This window comes from Oryzias latipes, chromosome 22 (assembly GCF_053564925.1).
Source record: "Oryzias latipes strain Hd-rR chromosome 22, Olatipes_Hd-rR_3.1".
NCBI classification, from domain to species: domain Eukaryota; kingdom Metazoa; phylum Chordata; class Actinopteri; order Beloniformes; family Adrianichthyidae; genus Oryzias; species Oryzias latipes.
Window position 1 is genome coordinate 18,326,055 of NC_136258.1, and position 19,861 is coordinate 18,345,915.

At 37.8% G+C, this 19,861-nt stretch overlaps 2 protein-coding genes across 2 annotated transcripts; one reads left to right on the forward strand and one right to left on the reverse strand.

The window, feature by feature from the left end:
• The first annotated feature begins 1,342 nt into the window (after positions 1 to 1,342).
• Positions 1,343 to 14,760, forward strand: pcnx4 (pecanex 4). Its single transcript, XM_004082550.5, has 11 exons — positions 1,343 to 1,683; positions 3,408 to 4,175; positions 4,255 to 4,434; positions 4,811 to 5,334; positions 5,424 to 5,524; positions 5,735 to 5,857; positions 5,979 to 6,339; positions 12,202 to 12,305; positions 12,387 to 13,480; positions 13,588 to 13,774; positions 13,856 to 14,760. The coding sequence occupies exons 2-11, from the start codon at positions 3,487 to 3,489 to the stop codon at positions 14,105 to 14,107; spliced, it is 3,615 nt and encodes a 1,204-aa protein (XP_004082598.1). The 5' UTR covers positions 1,343 to 1,683; positions 3,408 to 3,486; the 3' UTR covers positions 14,108 to 14,760.
• Positions 14,761 to 14,938: 178 nt separating this feature from the next.
• Positions 14,939 to 19,010, reverse strand: dhrs7 (dehydrogenase/reductase (SDR family) member 7). Its single transcript, XM_004082285.5, has 7 exons — positions 18,791 to 19,010; positions 17,458 to 17,610; positions 17,235 to 17,341; positions 16,154 to 16,393; positions 15,894 to 16,016; positions 15,595 to 15,810; positions 14,939 to 15,068 (listed from the first exon to the last, which is right to left on the reverse strand). Exons 1-7 carry the CDS (start codon positions 18,918 to 18,920, stop codon positions 15,027 to 15,029), a joined length of 1,011 nt encoding a protein of 336 aa, XP_004082333.1. The 5' UTR covers positions 18,921 to 19,010; the 3' UTR covers positions 14,939 to 15,026.
• Positions 19,011 to 19,861: the final 851 nt, after the last annotated feature.

Here is a 19,861-nt window from a genome sequence, read left to right on the forward strand (position 1 = left end):
ATTCCTACTTGAAGAAGCTGATCATGTATGTAGGTGAATATTGCACAATGAATTAAACTCCTCCAAGACACAACTTTTACACTCCACAAGTTTTGAGTGCCCACCGTTTTTCAACAAGACATGCTTGTTACAGTTTCATCATGGCTTAAGTAGATATTGGCTTTGGAAAAAATCAACTGTTTGGCTTCTGATGTCGGCCCTCTGCATGTCATCAACAAAATCCAAATTGTGTTGTCTTCTGAAGGTGCACATTATGGCCAAAGTTCATCTTTTATCCTCACAAACACATCCTGTCTTGTCATATTGCCTCTTTTAAAGCCTGTCATTGAATTATTGCTGTCGCTTGTCATTTTCCTGTAATTTGTTTCCTGTGAAATAAGGAGCAAACGGAGACTTAGATTAGAATGGAGAGGAAAATGCTTCTATTTTGTGTAGACATTTTGGATAAGAGCAAGTACTAAGGCAATATGTATGTGGGACTTCTTTTCAGCGTTATGGGACTGTTAAACCTGTGTCATTTATCACATTATTTCAAATTTTCATTCTGTCGCTTCTTTGAATCGGCAAAGAAACAAGTTAAGAGAGGAACCAAACAATAGACAAATGCCCAATTTTCTGGTAATTTGAACAGAAATCAATTCTCAATGCTTGGTCTGATGGCTTTTGAGCAATTTGGCTTTACCCTTTTATACCTCAGGAGGTTTGCATAATTGTTCCTTAAATGACATAATAGTAAATATTGCTTTTAGATGTTCACGTGCTGCACAAGATTTCACGGTACCATACTGCAGTCTCAAGCTTGTCTATTTTAACAGGTATTTGTATCATGAAAAAAATGGAAGGGCTTTTCAAGATGACAAGGAAAAACAACATGCTGGCCACTTTTTTCCCTTAAGCCCAGTGAACAACAACAATTTAATCTCCTTCACTCCAGATTGTTAGCTTTCTTTGTGTTGATTTTGTGTTCATGCTTGTCATCAATCGTGCAGCCCCTTTCTTGGCCTACCCCCTCCCCCTGCACCCCTCAAAAATAACATTTTAAGGACACAATTTTCGTTCAGGGACGAAAATATATACATATATAGCACAAAATATATATATAGCACAAAAAACACATTTATCTTAAGTTCGTTTTTTTTAAGTTATTTTAATGTGATAGAATTAAAAAGTTAACTGTAAAAAATTTGTGAGGAAAAATACCAGTAAAATAAACAAGGGTTTTTTATTTTATTTTATTTTATTTAGAATGCTCAATGCATACAGGTCTAAGTAGTAAGTGTAGAAAAAAACTATACAAACTCACAAACATCAATGCCTTGCATTAGAAATGAATACATTTATCACGAATGTGTTTGTATTTGGGGAACAACAAGTGTTTTTTGATAACTAAACTTCCCCCAGACGATCTTTGCGCTAACATTCCGGGTATTTATATGGGATGCTGATTATGGAAAGGGTGGGATTCGACAAAACCAACCAATTACAGTGCATGTATATGTGACTGCGCCACTCTGATTGGCTATAATCTGACCGTGTACTGTGCTCGTCTGTTAGCATTCTATCTGCTAGCTAGCAAAGCAATGCAACTATAGTCAATTCTCCCACCACTCCTCTGTGAAATTTTCCCACCAGTTCGTCAATTTACACAGAAAAGATAACGTGTTGTTGGTCTCCTTTTTAAAGGTAAGTTAACCCTCCTCTGGTTGACAACTTGCTTATATTTTACCTAAAACAGGAGACTAACAGAACAGTTGAGCTACCATCGCTAGCTTAGAATTCTAAAGCTAACGAAGCTAAATTATGTCATTGCATGGAGACATTTTTATATTTTTAACCTTTTTTTCTTCCTTGGAATAATTATATAAGAGCGTTTTTTGTTGCATGGCAAGAAGGTAAACTAATAAACAAACAGACGAACAAAAAAAACAAAAAAAAACCCCAAAAGAATCAACAAGACATCGTTGTTTGCTGCTGTGTATGTTGTGTTCTCCTAGCAACTCGGGGATATTTGCTTTTCTATCTAATTTTCTCCCTAAAAATCACTTAGACGTAATTCATGACTAAAGCGTTGTATCAGAAGTAAGATAATATCTTTTCTAATTATTGATGTTCAGCCTGCAAAATAACGAAAAGCGTTGTTGAAGCTTCTAACCCTCTGTTAAAAGCAAACATGTACCGTGGACTTAATGACATCACTTTCATCCATGTTAAATACTCTTTGATATATTTCAATGTATTTGAAGCTTTGAACAGAATAGCATTTAGCTCCTTTGAAATGTGATGTTTGTGTGTTGCCGAGACGTTTTTGCATGCATTACTAAAAATGTAACAGCAACTCTGTTCACTCTCATTGTCTTGTCAAACCTCCACTGCACATCACTTAAATTTTTGTTTGCATGAAAGCAATTTTTCTTCTTTTTTTATCAAGGAAATTGAAATTATATACAAAGCCCAGAAAGATTAAATAAATCCAATTACAAATAGTAAAGAAAATGTAGGTATTTGGATGAAGTATTGTTTAGTTCCTATTACTACAACAATGCACCTAAACCTTTTTGTCCTTTGTTGTTCTCAAGTGTAATATTGATCTGATGTTTTTTTTTCTTCTTATGTTCCACATAATAATTTAACATGTTGTTTACAACCAGAATATTTTCAATATTAAATGTTTTATTTAATGTAAAATAAGAATTAATGGATTGTATCCCACGAGAATTGGAACGTTTATGTAGTCTGATCTGTTTCTATTTAGAAAAAAATAAAATGAATAACTGTTTATACTTTTGTTACATCAACATTTAGTCACTAAGAAAATAGTAATACATCAAGCTTTCATAAAAAAGAGCTATTTGAATAATCAGTATTAAAGTCCTACTTTTAGGGGGAAAAAGTGTATTTAAAAAAAATAGAAGATAATGAAAATATTTAAAATAAAGTCCACAAAATGTAAATAAAGGGACAATCATTAAAAAAAATGCTAAAAGTGTCTTTTCACATTTAAGTCCATCAAGAGCTTGTGCATATCAACCTAAGATTAAGCCGTTAGGACATTTTTTAGCATTCTATGCAGCAAGATTGTGCTAAATATTACACCAGTCCCTTCAAAAAAGACAAACATTCACATTTATGTATATATCATGCTTCAACTTTATTATTGAAGTTATGACAGTAGTTTATTTTACAAACATTGTCTCAAAATGTTGTTTTTGAAGGCCAATAGACAGAATAGCCAAATAATATTATTTACAGTATGTTTAACTATTTATAATATGGTAAAGAAAAAACAAATATTAAGGTTTTTGTTAAGGCAAAACGGAAAACTTGTGTATATGTATTTGTAGTATTCTTGTTCTGCTGAAGTAATTAGCAAACCTTCATTACTTAACAGAATGTGTTTCTTTTTGCAGGTTTTTCCACTGATCGGTGATGATTGGTAATCCTCCTCCTGCACAGAGATGACCTCCCGTTCTTTAGGGAAAGGTCAGAATGGGGCCAGATGTGCCCCTTCTCAATGAATACAAACAGGAGTTCTTCTGGAAGCGCTTCCCCCAAACAGTTTTGGGAGGTCCGCGCTTTAAGTTGGGCTACTGTGCCCCTCCGTTTGTTTATGTTAACCAAGTGGTTTTGTTCTTAACGCCATGGCTTTTTGGGGGCATCGGCACACTGCTCTGTCAGCTGCAGGTGCTTCAAGAACTTCACGCTGCCGTGCTCTCTGGTATGCTTATGTTTGCTGCTGCAGTGGCTGTCCAGGCCCTGGCACACTATGCAGCGCGGAAGAGTAGCACAGTGGAGAGGCTTGGTGCTCCCAATATTTTGGTTGATGAAGAGGAAGTGGAGTTCACCAACTGTGTCAGCCCAGAAACTGTTCGATTCATTGCTCCTGGGAAGCGCTTTGGACTTAATGTGGTGCTGCATACAATACTAGCTGGAGCTCTGTGTGGATTTGGAACATGGTATGTGTTCCTGGGTAGACTTACTGCTCTCTATGGTAGCATTGGTGTATCCCTTGTAGTCTTTGTGCTTAGTTGGGTGACACTATGTATAGCTGAGTATTCCTTGATTGTAAATACAGCCACAGAGACAGCTACTTTCCAGGCACAGGACACTTATGAGATCACCCCTCTCACCCGGCCTCTCTATGTTTTTGCTTTCATCGCCGTGGACTTGGCTTATCGGTAAGCAAGATAGAACATATTGATTGGATAGAGCTCATGTCTGCTACAATAATAATGTCAGCATTTTACTCTAAATAAGGTTTTCAAATCCTGTTCCTGAGCTCCATCTTTCCAGTCAGACGCTCCATGTGCTGTTCCTCTTTTTACCTCTCCTGTGGGCGTTGGGCATACTGCCACCGCTGGATGCCTTGCTCCTCTGGGGTATGGAGCAGGCCCTTGTCTTTGGCTTAGGTGGCTCGCCTATGTCTAGCAACCTCAGGTGAGCAGTCTAATATTTTGGGGTTCTAACCAGAGCTTATTTTGGTTAAAAATGAAGCTTAAAGTAGCTAAATATTAAAACAGTACTAAGTCTTTTCATCGTGTATTTTTTCCCCCCTATGATTCTCTATTTTCATTTGTTTGCTCGTAATTTAAATTATAAAACACATTTGATCTAACCCCTAGTGTTGCACAAAATGCCAGTTTTACACCTTTTATAGACATTTAATACAATGCCATTTTAGGCATCAAACGTTCTCCTTTTGTTCAGAGAGATGAGATCTCACCCATTTCTTAAAATGGCACAGAATAAACAAGCATGGCAGTTACCCTCCTCTAATAACATTCTATTTTGTGTGTCTACTCTTTTCCCACAGGCTGCTATTAATGTTTAGCTTATCCACCAGTGTAGCTGTATGTAATTACTTTATTCCGTCAACTCTGGGGGTGGTGCTGTTCTCCGTCTCCATGGGATTTCTCCTTAGCCTGGACCTTAGCCAAGTTCACACATTGTGTAGGAGACCCAACACAACTTTCAGGAACCATGTACTGCACAGAGACGTCTCTCAGCTGTTAACTCCTAGTTCCTTTGGATGGGCTCTTGGTGGCAGGGAACTTCTGCTACATTTGATTCTGCTTCTTGTTGCCATGGCAGAGGGAGGACTCCTGCATCACTTCACTGGACCTGCTCAGTCTCTATTACAAGCTCCCATTAGCTACCTCCTCCTCGTACTCTTCTGCGTGTGTTGGGCTGTAAGAGAGATCCAGGAGGTTTATGTGTTTGGTGGAGTTTTTCTCAATCCTTTTTACCCCAGAGGCATCACCAATGTGCAAACTTTCAAGCAAAAGAGCAAAGGGTTGTACATAGCTGCTGCTTTCAGAAGAATCCTCCTTTATCTTGGTAAATAAATTATATAAACATAGTTACAAACGATTCATATTTGTTTATAAATGGTATATGTAATGGTGTGCTTTGGTTTTATTCCACAGTGTCTCCATTCGCAATGATAGCTTTCCTCTCTATGGACAAATCTGTGCAGTTCACCCACAGGGTCTCCGTCAGCGTGGGATTCACACGAGCTTTCAGAGTGGTACATTTGCTCTCATTATAGTCTCTCACTCCTAACTCTGCCGGCTATAATTTACAATTTGTATGTTATTTCGCAAACCTAAAACAAATACTTGACTATTGTCAACAAGACAAAGAAAGGTCAATTTCTTGTTAAAATAACCACCAAAAGCATCTGACTCATTCAGTTTCTTACAACATCCACTTCAAATATGCTTTTTTTCTTCCGCAGGTGTGGCAGAGTTCAGAAGATGCTCTACTTCAGATGGTTATTGTGGTTTTATTACGATTTGCTGAAGGAAATACAATACTTTCAGGGTGGGACAACTTGGGAACTGAAGTTCAGCTGCTTCTGGTGAGCTCATCAAATCAGTTTTCTTTTCAAAAAAAATCCAATAAATTATTATATAACTCAAGTGATGCCAACAAAAACAAGTTTAGAAAATCAGCAATTTAAGCCTTTGTTTCTGATCCAGGTGGGACTCCTGATCGACAGATTAAGGCAGTTTATGGCCAAACTAAAGTTCACTCTCACAGTCTTGGTGACTTCTTGGACAGAGAAGAAGCAGCGCCGTCAGTCAGCTGGTATTCTCCTGGCTCTGAACGCATCCCTGTGCCCACTTCTGCTGGCAGTTGTGGCCCTTTCTGCCCTTCTCTCTGCCCCCTTGTTGCCCCTTTTCACGCTGCCAATCTTCCTTGTGGGATTTCCCCGGCCTCAGCGCAGTTGGCCGGGCCCTGTGGGCACCGCCTGCCCCTGTCCAGATTCAGTCTTCTACAAGCAAATGATTGGTAGTCTTGCATCATCACTGAGGACGGCATTTGCCAGAGGGTCACTTGGTAAGTGGTTTGTGACAGTTTCCCTTTTTTTTAAATATTTGTTTAATTTATTTGTTTTTGCTAGTATGTGTGTACCACAGATTTTCTACCTAATGCATTTCTATATACATTTGTTTTTTTTTAAATTCATTTTAAAAGGAATGTTTATTTAATCACAATAGAAATAGAAAAAAATGACTTTTTAAATAGATATTTTCAGATAAATAAATCAAAGACTAATGTAGATGTCTATGCCTTTAATTTGCTAATTTTCTGATGCAAAAACTTCTAAAAACATCCTCTACTATGGGGTGGGTCTTAATGTTGGGCCACTGGGTCAAATTAAAATTTAAGCCCAAAATAAATGTAAATATTTATTTGAGGCTTCTCAACAGTCAATTTGCAAGAATGTCTCTTTTCAAATGATCGTTCTCCTGAGTGGTAGAGTGAGTTTCCAACATTGTTTAAAGCCACTGAAAAGGACAGACATGGACTTTAAAACATGTTGAAATTCTTGCGTGAAGTTTCCCTCCGGTCTAAAAACTTTCCGACCTCAAAATAATAAGCCATTAAGTATTTTATAATTACGACGGAGTATTAGGGCCACCAAAAAAAAAAAAGTAAAATTACGAGATTTTATCTCGTAAATTTAGGAGATAAAAACTCGTAAATTTAGGAGAAAAAAACTCGTAATTTTAGGAGATTACAGTGGAAGTGAGCATGCAGAGCAGCAGGTGAACGCCGTGCAGCAGCAGAGCAGACCGACTAAACTTTGTTGAACAGGTGAGCTGAATGTTTATTGATAACGTTCCAAATGTCTGGAAGGTCATTTGTTTGATTTACGATTCATTAAAGTTTTATTTATTGATGGTTGGTTTGCAGGATCTCTGCAGCCCGATGAAGCCGTCGTCGGTGTCCCTGCAGCTGTTCGCTTGAATCCTTTCTTCCTCCACCAAAGACAAGATCTCTACGTTTGTGTGACGCTTCCGTCACACAAAAGGAGGAGCACTTTTTTGGCATTTTCAACGTTCCAAAGCTAATATAAAACACTATTTTAATTCCTCTTTATTGTTTTATGCTGAAACGGGACATTTCATCTGCAGGAGGGGGCGTTTGTAACACTGTTTACTTCCGCATTGGTGTTGGGATGACAGGTTCATGACGTAATGAGACAAATGAACTTCAGAAAATGTGAATGAAAAGGAGAATAAAGGCTGCAGCGATCCTCTACACCCAAACGTGTCTCTGAGCTCCTTATTTTACATATTAAACTCCGCTTTACTGACACTGAACCCTGGAAAGACTGCTACACGGAAAATAATCTGATTTTGAGTCGCCAAAACGTTCAGAATCTCTTTGTTTTAAACCTATAATAATCCGGAAATGAAGCTTCACAAAAGGCTCCACATACTTCATCTTCAAGCTAGGTTCCGATAAACGGACAACTTCAGTGTTTTTTCCTTAATCTACGACTTTTTTCTCGTAAATTTATGAGATTTTAAGTCGTAAATTTATGAGATAAAAAGTCGTAAATTTACGAGTTTTTATCTCCTAAATTTACGAGATAAAATCTCGTAATTTTACTTTTTTTTTTTTTTTTTGGTGGCTCTAATTTTTTTTTTTGGTGGCCCTAATACTCCGTCGTATATAATAGTGAAAAAAAAGTTTTTTTTTTCTTCTTAGTATGTGAAAACTTCAATAGAATGCAGGAAAAATGCAGTAAGTCTTAAAAAAATGTTTTAAAGAAAGATAATAATCAGTTTTACGTTTTTGCTTTTTTCAGAATTAGCAAAAAACTCTTAAGGTGAAAATTTGAAAGGTGAAACATTGTGAACTGTACTGTTTGTGTCAGGCTGAATGTTCTGATTGCTGCATTGTTTTTGTCAAGGCTTTTATTTTGGTGGCACATTTTGAATGTCATGTTTTAAATATTTTTGGGGAAAAATAAACTAAAAGTACATTTTATAACTTCTTCTAGAAATAGAAGACAAACAGAGGAAGGACAATCCTGAAGATTTACTATTACAAATACTGAGTTTAAAGTAATCACTAGGTTTTTTTGGTATCATTTTTCACTGCTAAAACGTTAAAAAGTTTATACCAAATTGCTGTGCACTACAATAAACGAAAATGTTTTTTCTGTTTTTATTCCTTCTATTTGTAAAGAAATTTCTTGCAAAAATATCTAAAAATGCAAGTTTTTCTTTCTAAAATACAAACAAACATCTCAGGTTGACTAGTGCAGGATTTTACAGACTTCTCCTTTGGGCAAACATGAGCCTCGTTTCCTCTAAACCAGGGGGGGGCAATTATTTTAACTGGCGGGCCACATTGGGTTCTAAAATTCGATAGAAGGGCTGGACCACGAGCAGATGCGTGGAGTGAGAATGAAAGAACATGGAATGTAGATGAAAACATTTGGATTGAAAATGATATTCTAAAACAGAATATTCTAGAGTTTTTAGTTTAAAACTTTTGTTCCCATTTTAGATCACTTTTTTATTGTGAAGCCCTTTGGTACCTTCAAGGAGTTGTAAAGTGCTATTTGAATAAAGTTTCATTCATTCATGATCCTCTTAATAAATTTATGAAATAAAATAATGACGAAATAACACTATGATTTTCAAAGTCAAAAATTTAGAAAAAATATACTGATACATTTATAAAAACACAAAAAATAAATAAATAATGGATCCTCTCCCGTCATGATTCTGCAGAGACTTTGAGTTCATCACACGTTTCACAGTTTGAGCAGCTGCGCTGTGTCCTGCGCGTCGTTTCTCATCCAGTAATAATTAAAAAGGAAATTTCCATGTCTTCTGCTGCAGCTACACATATATCTGCGTTACCTTTTCCCTACTATAGAGTTCCCTCGTTTATTGCAGGAGTTACGTTCTAAAAATAACCGTGATCGGTGAAATCCACGGAGTCTGATTACAGACGTTTATGGCAGTAAAACTCCCCACTGCCTAAATACACTTTTCTCAGACAGACATGAACATTTTGACCCTTTTCTCTCTTGTTTAAATTCTCAAAACATCATAGAAATTAGGTCCAGGATCTTAGAATGAAAACAAAGCTCTGATCGATCAAAGATTTCTGATCTGAAGAGTTTTTGTACAGCAGACGCGGAGGATATTGATAAGGTCTCCAGCCAATGAGGACATAGAACGGGGTGCGCTGTTTAAAAAAAGCAGCATAATCGCTCTGAAAGAATGAGCGAAACCGGGAAAGATAAACTGCGACGTAGAAAGGGAAGACTGTCTTCTGTTCTATTTGACAGGGATCTTTAGAGGGTTTCAGGTTGGAGCACAGACTGCAGAAGGGGAGAATAAAATGTCACGTCTTGATCGTGTGGCCAGATTTAAAATACATGGGTCTCTGATATTGTTCAGTGGGCCGGACCAAACATGGAGGCGGGCCGGATCCAGCCTGTGGGCCGTAGTTTGCCCACCCCTGCTCTAAGCGATCCGGTCCAGTCAGATTCGGTTAAGAATGATCCAGGCACTTCAGGTGAGCATATCGACTCAAAGTTGGACCGTCATGGCGCCTGAGGGGTGAAGCTAACCATTGTTCTATGAACCTAAAAATAAGGGGGACCCAAAAAAAGTACGATTCAGTCCAGTCTGATGGCTCAATTCTTAATGCAACCAGATACCAGACTGGTCTGGACTAGACTGGAGCACTCAATGCAAACAAGGCATTAGACTTAACAGTTTAAATTTAAACAGGTCATGTTATCTTACAAACTCTAATGACATATGCATCATCGAAAACATTGATTATGGCTTATGGTTCTATGGTTCTTAGCATTAAATTCAGATCTTTTTGATGGCCTATATATATTCATAGAAGTAATAGAAAGATGTAAAAAAAAAAAAGAAAACTTCAGTTCCTAAAAGCTGGACATTAGCTCATTTCAAATTTGAGTTATTAGATGGAATTGCGGTAATGGGACCGTCTTTCCCTCGTGTTCCACAAGACTTTCTATAAACAGTTTTCTTTCATGCCCTTTGAATTTCTTCATTTAAACAAGACTTTACTTAATAACTGAGGTTCCCTGCTCTCATGCATCTCCAGCTAAATCTTGAACCTAGAGCACTAAAATCAAACCGCTCCACTTTGGTCTCATCTCTCCATAGGTTATTCCAGAAGTTATGTGGTTCATTTATGGCAAGTAGTTTTTCATACTGGCTTGTTTTTTTTCTATTAAATGTCTAAAAACATGTACTTGTGTAATGCCATTAAAATTATACACAGAAATCTCAGCAAAAAAATCTGAAATGCTGCTGACGATCTGATTTTAAAGGCTTCCTGTTGGGGTAAATGCTGGAATGCTGATTCTAGAGAAGACTGTCAGTTGTCTTGAACCACCAGCTGTTTCCAAATGAACAAAGAATGTAGTTTATATTCTTTCAAAAATAATTCTGTTAAGATTTATGTAAAATAATCTTTCAGATCATCCAAATGTTATCTTTTCAGTTTGACATAGATGATTTGTTTAGTACAGCAAACTTTACAAAACCCGTTTATTTAGACACTCAAAGATCATTTTAATTAAAAACTAACAATTAGCAACGCACACACAGAGGCAAGTAAGAGGGTATTTACTATTCTTTATAGTTTTTTGTTTTTAAATATAAGGGTTTAGTGATCATCTGATGTTGCTTTTGTCTGAAATAGAGACTCAAGAGAGAAGCTGATTGTTGTACTTTAAAAACACAAAGAAGCCAGATTGAAAGGGAGAGTACTAACCTATGCACATTACTGTAAAATGTGTGTCTGTTTATTTTATTCTTTCTCTGCTCTTCTTGTAAAGTGTCTATATATATATATATATATATATATATATATATATATATATATATATATATATATATATATATATATATATATATGGGTCAACATAGTTCAAATAATGGTTTCGTACAGAGCTAAGAATTTATTTTTGCAATGATGTATATTTACTCCTGTTGGTACAGTAACCAAACGTTTTGATAAGTCAAAGGTATACTGCACAGTGCGTCTTTTTAGGTTGTAAAAAAAGAAAAAGAAAGAAATGCTGTTTTGAGCAGCCACCGTGAGTTCCATCATGGAGTTGAGCTGTATGTGAAGTGACCCAAAAAATATTCTGATCTGTATTCATTACATCCAAATGTTTCCACAACATTTACTGCGTAATACTCCCAGGCTGAACTGAACTGCTGCTAGGAATGTGTGTTGATGTTGATAAGGAGGCTTTACATGAATAGATCACATAATTACCAACCTATTGTTTTTGTATGAGCTTTGGAAGCTGTTGCTCAGACGTATTATTCATTTGGGTTGTTGGTTGAGAGATGGCAGTTTGTCCTATTCTTTTGCTTTGCTCACACTGGGGGCCACAGGGCAGTGAGCAGTAAAGGAATCTGCTTAATCTGTCACTTCACATCACAAGGTAACAGCTGGAACTATTCCGAGATGTCTTTCTGGGATGTGAGATTATCCTTAAACCACGCACCACGAGTCAATGCATAAGAATAGCCTGCTTCATTTTGCTGCTATTGTGCATCTGCATCAAATTAGCCTGACTTTCGTCTTCAAAAATTAAAAGCTCACGTTGTGTACACAGCATGAGTCTGTCCTTGACTTGACCAAAGGAAAAAAAAACAGGAGTTTTAATATTTAAATCTTTGTGCAGCTGGCTGTCTAGGGCAGTACCAATGTTGCAATAGACGCAGCTCATGACATTCTTAAAGTCAGCAAACAGGTGACACAAAATGAAAGTGGTGTGTTTCTAGATTCTTTGAGTGTCTCTGGGTGTGTACTCCATACTGCGGTTTGTTTATTTTACCTCATTAAATATGAGATACATAGTTGACAGATGCCTTTCTCTCTCTGTAGGTTCCTTAACCCCAGGCTCTCATTTTCTTGGCCGCTTCCAGGATCGTATGGTTTGGATAATGATTCTAGAGAAAGGATATGGCTACTGCACAGTCAATATTAAGGTAAGCAGTTAATCTTTGGGATATGTACCTTGTTGCAGGAATTTTACAGCAGCGTCACTTTGTTTGGTGATTTCCTTACAGGGTCTTGAGCTACAGGAGACCTCTTGCCACACAGTGGAAGCTCGGAGAGTTGATGAAGTGTTTGAGGCCGCCTTTGAACATCCTGAGCGTATTGGCTTTAGCCACGGGTTTAACTCGCACTGGGGAAACGCTCTTACTCCCTGCGCCACGCTCGAAGTGCGAGTGTACTCTGATGCTCGAAATGTACTTTCTGGCATCATTGACTCGCATGAAAACTTGAGGAAACTTCAGGATGACTTCATGAAAGTTCTGATCTGGCTGCTCCTTCGATATGGTGTACAGAAGCACAAGGGGTTTCTATGGAGCAGCCAGGAGGGGTCAGGGATTTGGGGAATGAAGTCCCAGTCCTCACAGTTTCCCCAGACCACGTGTAACCAGCCACCTGAAGCTGTTATGGTAGAATCAAATATATCCTCCGTTAAATTCAGACAAGACAGCTCCAGTACGACTTCTTTTGGTGACTGGTCAGACGAGGACGACCTGTTTGGACCCCAACCAGCCAGACGGACTGTGGCATTAGTGACTGCAGAGGCTCAACCTGGACACACAACGCTAGAGACAGGAGGTTCGCTGCCAGGTTCTGTAGAAATGGATAGTCTTTTTGAAAACATGGCGCTCTCTGCTCTTCAGCCCCTGCAGCCTCTGGGACTGGGCATCGGGATGCCAGCCGTAGATAAAGGATTAAACCCAGAGCTCTTCAGAGAGAACCCCCATCTGAACTTCAGCTGTCCCTACTCAGAAATATTCAACCTACCGCCGGGGTGGAGGACAGCACCGTTACTACCCTCCTGCTTGCTGTCGCTGCGGCCTTTATTTCCAGAGGAATGGTTCCGGTTCACATTGGGGCGGTTTGGGGTTGCCGTGCAGGGTCAAACCTCGGAGGACATGAACAAAGCACTAAAGGAAGACGAGGTTTTGAAAGAACTGCATGTTAAGGTTGCACTGTCATGCCTTATCTCACTTGGTGCTGAGACAGCCTTCAACAGTCCTAGTTACATATACAGGGTGTATTGTGGGGATGTGCCATGGACAGAAGGACTCGACTGGCTGTCATCAAGTAAAGAACTCTACCAGCTCACACTAAAAGCCTTCAGGTGACACTGCTGTTCAGAATCTCTTAAAGCTGATGATTTTCCACTGATTTTATGTTATTCAGTAAGATACATGTGAGACTTTTCTGCTTTTTTTAATTTTCCCTCAGGCTAAGTTTCAAGCTCTTGTTTGATCAGGCTAGCCTTGGGGCAATGGAGTCCCACGAGGAGTTGTTCAGCACTTTAGAAGATTATGAAAGAGACTGGTACATCGGTCTGGTGACAGAAAAAGGCTGGCATGATGGCGTCCTTCAGGAGAAGCCCTTCTTATTTTCCTTGGGACATGATCTTGCCATGGTGATGTGAAAGTTTCAGCCTATATTAGATTCTAAGCCTGTTTACCTAAAGATGACCCTCTTGAACATCTTTTGTCTACAGGGTACCTACACAGGCCGAGTCCTGACCCTGCAGGAGCAGTTGGTGCAGGTAGGCCACCTGAATGGCGAGGGGGTACGAGGCCAGTGGGCGAACCTCTCCTGGGAACTCTTGTACGCTACTAATGATGACGAAGAGCGCTACAGCATCCAGGCTCACCCTTTCATGCTTCGAAACTTAACCGTTCAGGCAGCCGACCCTCCTCTGGGCTACCCCATTTACTCCTCCGCGCCCCTTCACTTCCCCTGCCTCTGACCCATTTCCACTCCAACCTCTTTTTACACTCGGTCTTTATAATCGGTATTACCAACTAACATTTCTATTCTTTTTTTTCGGAGTAAACTTTTGCATTTCAATACAAATCCTTTTTTTTTTTTAAACCTGCAGACTTTTAACTTTGGAAGTTCATTTTCTACATTCTACTAACAAATGTGATTCTGGGTGCTTCATTGATCTAGCTGTAGCAAAAAGAAAACAGTCTCCATTTCAAAGAAGTTACAAAAGTTTCAAAGTTTATTTAAACAAAAAAAAACATTTCGTTGTTTAAACATGTTATTTAGGTCATCACTAAAGTTAAAATATTACGTAGTTTGTTAATGGTTGTGCTTTAATAAAAATAATGAACGTTTAGCCATATCCTTTGAGATGAACCTGCTACACTTTTGTGTTTTCTTTTCCCCTTGTATATCTCCCATGTCCATACAAAAGGGACTTTTAATGTTTTGTTAAGAATATCAAGGGTGTGCCTTGAGTATGTATTTTTGTATGTGTATGCCGTTTATTGCTATTGTTTGGTTTACAGTTCAATTGTTTACAGTTAAGGAGGAATAGTTAAGTTTATTGTATATAATAGTTTTTTATGTGTAACTGGTTCAACTTGTAATAAAAAAAAAAGCGTGGCAAATGCACACCTGGTCTGATTTGTTCAACCAAACTTTGATCCATAAATAAGTGTTTTATTTTGGGTAAGATGTAATTTTCTAAAAATAAGTTTTGATCATTTGTCTTAAGTTTGTGTTATGATCCGTGTACAATAGTACTTTTTATTTAATTTATTTTTTTATTTAAAATGAAAGATGGGCACTGTGCTCTTAAAGCAGTAGTAATTTTATTTTTAGAAAACATCTACCGTAGGAATGTAATAAACACCTTTGGTCTTGAAAAATGAGGTTTTTCAGGAGGTCTTTGGTTTCCTGAAGTATGCAGAGTCTGCATCCTGCAACAGAAAAATGTGATTAACGGCTCAACTTGGGGAAAATGCCTAATATATATTTTTTGCAAGGTTGAAAAATTTATAAATGAGTTACAATTTTGTGATGTTTACTAAGGTTTATCTGTAAGAAATAGTGTTTGATTTTCTTCACAACCCAAACCTTTCACTCATGTTAACCCCTCAATGTTAAACTAGTTAGGAACATCCCGTTCTTTCATGGCTGTCAGCTGTTGCCATCCAGCAGAGGCCACCAGACACTGGTCAGCCGGCACTGAGGAAAGCCTAATGCCCCCTCTTGTCGGCGTGTTCTTAGAAGAGCCAAGCAAGGTCAGCAACACCTGAGACCCCCAGCTGTTGAAAGATTTGCATTGGACTTGCAATGTTTTGCCTTACTGAAGTATTTTCATTTCATTCCTCCAGTACAAACTTCCAGTACCTTTTTTTTTCCTTCCTAAAACTGTCATAATCTCTGCACTTTGTGAGTTTGTCTGCCTCATCAATGTTGCATGTGAGAAGTTGATGTACTCACCACCCCAGCTTTGAAATTCTGCACTCTTTTCCTTCCCAGCAAGTCGGTGACGGACCAGGCAAATGAGGGTGCATACTGCCACAAGTAGTAAAACACCAGGAAGGGTTGCTGGGCGATCCACATTTCCTTCACCCCATTGGAAATTCCCACCAGCATTAAATGCACACAGCGACTGGTTGGCATCTTATGTCCCTGGTAACCAACCGTCGTTACAGGCTTGAAACAAAAAAAAAATAATTTAATTATAATGAGTTGGTGCATCATAACAAATTAGCTAATAATAGAACTGAATGAGTCACCTTATTCAGTTCCTCTGTAAAGGCATTGTTGACGATCTGTGACTGCACAGGCCCAGGACATGCTGTACTGATGAGGATTTTGGGGAAGTCTGTGAGCTCAGTTCGAAGGGAATTGAAGAAACCCTGTGACATACAGGCACTTATTACTACTTAAACCTATTTTTTTTCTAAATCTAATTTATTTAAAAGCCATATTTGTCACCTCGTCATCACAAACTAAAGGCAAGTATAGTTTAAGAAAAAAATGTGCATTCATGAACCTGAAGAGCATGTTTGCTAGCGGAGTATCCGGTCGCCAGGGGTGCTCCAGCAAGACCAACCACACTGCTGACGGTCACGATGCTCCCTCTGCCTCTTTGTGTCATGTGAGGCAGCACCTGCTTAGTCAAAGAGACGGTACCAAGGAAATTGAGCTCCATCAAAGCCTGGTACACATCGACACTGGTCTCCAAGCAGAGGGAGCGCTGGGATCGGCCACCATTGTTGATGAGAATGTCGATCTGAGAGCACAGGAGAAAGCAGCATTTTAACAATGGCAGCATTCTTTAAACTCAAGCTACACTGAATTACTTTTGGTTTTATTGTTAACATTTTGTAATGAAATCCAAAATTCGAAGTTATTAAAGTCAGTAGCAAATGCTACAGTAGCAACAAGGACATATAAATAAAAAAATGGAAGACTTTCTTTCAGCGTAGCTTTCCATTTTATGATATTCACAGCAATTTGAAAAGAGAAATACTCAGAACCACAATTTTGATCTTAGCTAAATTTTCTTTATATATGTCCTCCATCATGAGACAAAATGCCACCACAACATGTTAAAAACACGATTTTCATCCAGGAATATTGTGATAAATAGTTCTGAGTCTAAAACATTGACAAACTAACACTCTATCAATCAAATTGAGGTTGGCAGTATTTATGCAGAATAAAATACTGATGTGTCACAGCAGACTACTTTGGAATTATGACAGTAAAATTTGGACAACAAATAATTGCTGGTTGTGTGGTAATAAATAAAATAAATAGACCAGAACACAACACTACATGGTGCTAAAAGTTCTACTTTTGCATGTTAAATTGGAAAATACAGACGGATAAAAAACTAGGAAAATCCTTGAATGCAGGGACTTATCAGCAAATCAAATAAAGTTAATGAGAAAATGCCTGACGTGGTTTGGTTAGTATTTCCTGCATGGAATAAATCTGTGTTTTTGACTTTATTTCCTGTACTTTTACTATTTTGGCTAAATTGAAATGTACATGGATAGAAATCTCAAAGCCTTATATAAACCTGTCAGAAGAAAGGTATGTTATAATGAAAACAAAGCAAGCCCTACTTGTCCAAAGTGCTGAATCACAGCTTTTGTTTTTTCCTCGTGTGATGTCCTTTCCAACAAATCAAGTGGAAGAACAAGAATGTCCTCATCCTTCAGATTGGAGGTCTCTGAAATAACAAAAGTAAATTCAGCAAGGCACAAATGAATGAAACAGACTGATAGAGCCTTGATAGTTTTCTAGTTAAACTTGGTGGAAAGTGAAATTTAGACTTCGGCTCAATACCTAAGCAATGTTGTTTCACTTTATTTAGTTCATCCTTCCTGCGAGCAGACAAAATCAGACGGGAGCCACACTTTGCCAGCTGATAGGCCAGCTCTTCTCCGATCCCGCTGGAGGCTCCAGTAACCCAAACCACAAGTCCTTTCAGTTTAGACTCTGCACAGCACAAATTACAACAACAATATATAAATAAACAAAATATGAATGTTGAAAAAACACAGTAGGAGAAACATTAGTAATAAAACTCTGATAAACAATTTACAATTTTAGATTATATGAAGACTCACTCCAGTGAAAATAATGGGGGATTTTTAACATGTTCTTGTAGCATTTCACTCATGGAGGAAATATATATATATATATGCTTAAAACTGCATTTCTGGGTATGTCTTTACTCAAATCGTGAATCAGGTGCAGACAATAAAAATGCTGTTAGAAAAACATTTTAGACAGATTTCAAGCTGCTCTGCTCTGCTCCATTCTGATGCATCCACTTGCAACAAATAGATTCATGCACGTCTTCATTCTCCTCGTCCGAGCTGGCATCTGGTTCAAACTGTACACCTGGATAGTTCCAATATTTCTCTCCATTTTTGTCACACCCGTAATGTTAGGTTGAGGTTGTGAGGGGCTGTAAAGCTATTGGGAGAGATTGTAAACAAAAGGATGATGGGAAAATAGGGTAATATTGAATTTCAAATGAACTACTGCCGCTCTGCATAAACGATGTCTTAGAAAATGACATGTTTATAATATTTGGCTAAAAACAGCATAATTATAATTAAAAGACCACTTGGAACGCTGTGAAAATAGATCAAAAGATGATCGAAGTAGGACTTGAAGAAAACGGCAAAAAGCTTTATTTATTTATTTTTTAACAAAGATCCCAGACAGACAATGTCTTAAATGAGTACAAAAAGCACTTAAACTTGTCAAAAAAATCGACTGAAAAAGTACATAAAGGGCTATTTATCTCTTCTGATCCAAAGTAAAATGCATGGATGTACTCAAGGTACAAGGGTCAAAGTTCTGCAAGTTTTATTTCTCTTGGTTGGTTCTTTACTATAGGAACAAGGCTCTACAAAAATATATTTAAAGCAAAATGTCCTTGGTTGGCAGAACAAAAGTTGTGATTGGCTGTTTTGGTGACAAGGAAGGATTTGTTGTTGTTTACACAACACACAAGAGTTTCCATGGATATTTGCAAATAGTACAGTACAGTTGATATTGGGTCTAGAGGACCTTATTAAAAATACAAATGCCGAGCATTTCCGCCAAAAACCTTTTACTTTTTTTATACTGAACAGGTTTGACACCTGGGGAGCAGGTAACTCACCTGGTCTGTGTCCCATTAAGCTCGCTCGCAGCAAAGTGAAGTCTGCATCCGCGAAGATGAAGCACAGCAAATGGATAAGTAAATACAATGGTAGGATATACCACAGTATATACACCAAGTAGGAATCCATTAGTAGAGAATCGCAAGTTAGGTCAAACAAGGAGAGAGCAGCACGGCTAACGGAGATGCTAATCAACGATGACGTCACTTCCTCCTTAAGATTTTCAGAACAAATGCTGCGTGTCAAAAAAAATCCCTTTCTTAATTTAACAACTGATGGTTTTGTCCAGGCATTAATTATGTGAAAACTAGTCAAGAAAATCGAGACTTTTGTAATCGACCTTTCTCTTGTCATATCGTAAAAAAAGAAAAGAAAAGCTAAAATTAATGTCCTTGACATGAATAACTCTTCAATAATAATGTGTTTTCAGAACCGCAGCTGTTTTGTTATTCTAGTTTTTGCAACCATAGCCTTGGTTGAATGAATGTTTAGGAAGCATTGTAAATAATTAAACAACTGACTGGATGCATGGAGCAAAACATTAACCATCAAGCCATGCAACCAGTCAATGATGAACAAATCGATTAGCCGAATTCCTCATTAGAGAGTCAAATGGACAAGTGACTTTGAAAAAAGACAATTAAAAGACAAATAAACTCAATCTAAAACCTGATCTTAAAATGAATACTTACAATAAGGCTTTTCTTCTATCGCATAAGTATTTGGCACAAAGAGTTTATGACTCAAACCCTATAAAATCGTCCATGGGAAAATGCAAAAATAATTAGGTTAAAGCTTGTTCCATCAGGCTAAAGTGTCACATTTAACCGTGGCAAATAATCAAAATGCACAAGCCCTAGTGCTTACTTTTTTCATTTGGGCAAGATGACTTTTCTATGACACATGAAGATATTAATTAAGTATTATGCCTGTAATATCTAAGGGCAATTTGTTTTAATTTCATTTATATTTTCTCTAAATCAATTCTTATTCACATCAAACAAAAGACTGCCCTCCTGTGTTATTAATTTCCTGTAAGCAAAAGCTTCACGACAGATAAGTCATCTCTT

Excerpts from the sequence above, each read along its gene's own strand:
- pcnx4 (XM_004082550.5), top strand. The coding sequence starts at position 3,487 with ATGGGGCCAGATGTGCCCCTTCTCAATGAATACAAACAGGAGTTCTTC. Across the intron at positions 6,340-12,201 it reads ATTTGCCAGAGGGTCACTTG|GTTCCTTAACCCCAGGCTCT; the intron begins GTAAGTGGTTTG and ends CTCTCTCTGTAG. Across the intron at positions 12,306-12,386 it reads ACTGCACAGTCAATATTAAG|GGTCTTGAGCTACAGGAGAC; the intron begins GTAAGCAGTTAA and ends ATTTCCTTACAG.
- dhrs7 (XM_004082285.5), bottom strand. The coding sequence starts at position 18,920 with ATGGATTCCTACTTGGTGTATATACTGTGGTATATCCTACCATTGTAT. Across the intron at positions 17,342-17,457 it reads AGTGAAACAACATTGCTTAG|AGACCTCCAATCTGAAGGAT; the intron begins GTATTGAGCCGA and ends TTGTTATTTCAG. Across the intron at positions 15,069-15,594 it reads AGAATTTCAAAGCTGGGGTG|GATGCAGACTCTGCATACTT; the intron begins GTGAGTACATCA and ends TTTCTGTTGCAG.